The sequence below is a fragment of the Gracilinanus agilis genome, chromosome 2, assembly GCF_016433145.1.
Source record: "Gracilinanus agilis isolate LMUSP501 chromosome 2, AgileGrace, whole genome shotgun sequence".
NCBI lineage: Eukaryota > Metazoa > Chordata > Mammalia > Didelphimorphia > Didelphidae > Gracilinanus > Gracilinanus agilis.
In genome coordinates, this window is record NC_058131.1 from 36,278,933 (window position 1) to 36,280,996 (window position 2,064).

Below are 2,064 nucleotides of genomic sequence, written 5' to 3' on the forward strand. Positions count from 1 at the left end.
GGCTCTTTGAATTTAAATTGTTGTTTAGCTTTGATGTATGGCATTTTCAAAGGATGGGTTGTGCCTATTTAAGTTGGAAGACTTTTCTTCTTACCTGAGGAAATGAGATATGAAGTGGTTTATGTTCTAACAATGGAGGAAAGGAGATAGAGTTATATATGTATATATGTCACTATATATGTATGTTTACCTGTTTGTTTCTTTTAGAAGGAGAGATCAGACATGAAATGAAGGTGAATGCAACAGAGATAAGCCTTCCACTGGAAGAAATGGACCTACAAAGATTCATGAGTGGTGGTCCTGATAACTGTGCTTTCAGAGAATTCTGTGTTGTACCACAAACTTCATCTCATATTGAACATCAGAGAATGCACACTGAGGGAAAATCTACTGAAAGTAATCAGTGCACAAAGACTTTTATGCACAGGACCAATCTTGTGGGACATCAGAGAATCCACACTGGTGAAAAACCTTATGAATATAAGCAATGTGGAAAGACATTCAGACTTGGCTCCTCTTTTCCTGTACAGCAGAGATTCCACACTGCTGATAGACCTTATGAATTCAATCAGTGTGAAAAGACATTCACAAATAATGCCATTCTTGCTGTATATCAGAGAGTCCATCCTGGGGAGAAACTTTATGAATGCAAGCAATGTGGAAAGACATTCAGTCAGAAATCTGATCTTGCTAAACATCAGAGAGTCCACACTGGGGAGAAACCTTATGAATGCAAGCAGTGTGGAAAGTCATTCAGTCAGAGCTCCTCTCTTGCTGTACATCTGAGAATCCACACTGGGGAGAAACCATATGAATGCAAGCAATGTGGAAAGAAATTCAGATGGAGCTCCCAACTTGCTGTACATCAGAGAGTCCACAGTGGGGAGAAACCTTATGAATGCAAGCAATGTGGGAAAAGATATACATGTAATTCCAATCTTGCTGCACATCAGATAGTCCACCCTGGGGAGAAACCTTATGAGTGCAAGCAATGTGGGAAGGCATTCATTTGGAGCTCCAAACTTGCTGTACATCAGAGAGTCCACACTGGGGAGAAGCCTTATGAATGCAATCAATGTGGAAAGTCATTCAGTCAGAAATCTGATCTTGCTAGACATCAGAGAGTTCACACTGGGGAGAAACCTTATGAATGCAATCAATGTGGAAAGACATTCAGTCAGAAATCTGATCTTGCTAAACATCAGAGAGTCCACACTGGGGAGAAACCTTATGTATGTAAGCAATGTGGAAAAACATTCAGTCGGAACTCCCTACTTGCTGTACATAAAAGAGTCCACACTGGGGAGAAACCTTATGAATGTAAGCAATGTGGAAACACATTCAGTTGGAGCTCCCAACTTGCTATACATCAGAGAGTCCACACTGGGGAGAAACCTTATGAATGCAAGCAATGTGGAAAGGCATTCATTTGGAGCTCCCAACTTGCTATACATCAGAGAGTCCACACTGGGGAGAAACCTTATGAATGCAAACAATGTGGAAAGACATTCAGTCAGAAATATGATCTTGCTAAACATCAGAGAGTGCACACTGGGGAGAAACCTTATGAATGCAAGCAATGTGGAAAGACATTCAGTCAGAGTTCCTCTCTTGCTGTACATCTGAGAATCCACACTGGTGAGAAGCCTTATGAATGCAACCTATGTGGAAAGACATTCAGTCGGAGTTCCCAACTTGCTGTACATCAAAGAGTGCACACTGGGGAGAAACCTTATGAATGCAAGCAATGTGGGAAAACATTCAGTCGGAGCTCCTCTCTTGATGTACATCTGAGAATCCACACTGGGGAGAAATCATTTGAATGACAGCAATGTGGACAGACATGCCATCAGAAATATGATCTTGCTATACAACAAAAAAAACTATACTGGGGAGTAACCTTATTAATGCAAGAAATATGAAAAGAGTTTAAGGTGGAGCTTTAACCTTGGTATGAATCAGAGAGTCCAAATGGAAGAAACCTCATGAATGCAAGCAATGTGGAAATACATTCACATATAACTCCAGTCTTACTGTACATCAGAGAGGTAATACTGGAGAGAA

General features: G+C 40.7%; 1 protein-coding gene across 1 annotated transcript; it reads left to right on the forward strand.

Moving 5' to 3' along the window:
• Nucleotides 1-725: 725 nt before the first annotated feature.
• Nucleotides 726-1,826, forward strand: LOC123233169 (zinc finger protein 420-like; the record flags this gene model as incomplete). Its single annotated transcript, XM_044659322.1, has 1 exon — nucleotides 726-1,826. A coding segment is annotated over one exon (1,101 nt), but the record flags the coding sequence as incomplete, so codon positions are not given.
• Between the last annotated feature and the right edge of the window lie 238 nt (nucleotides 1,827-2,064).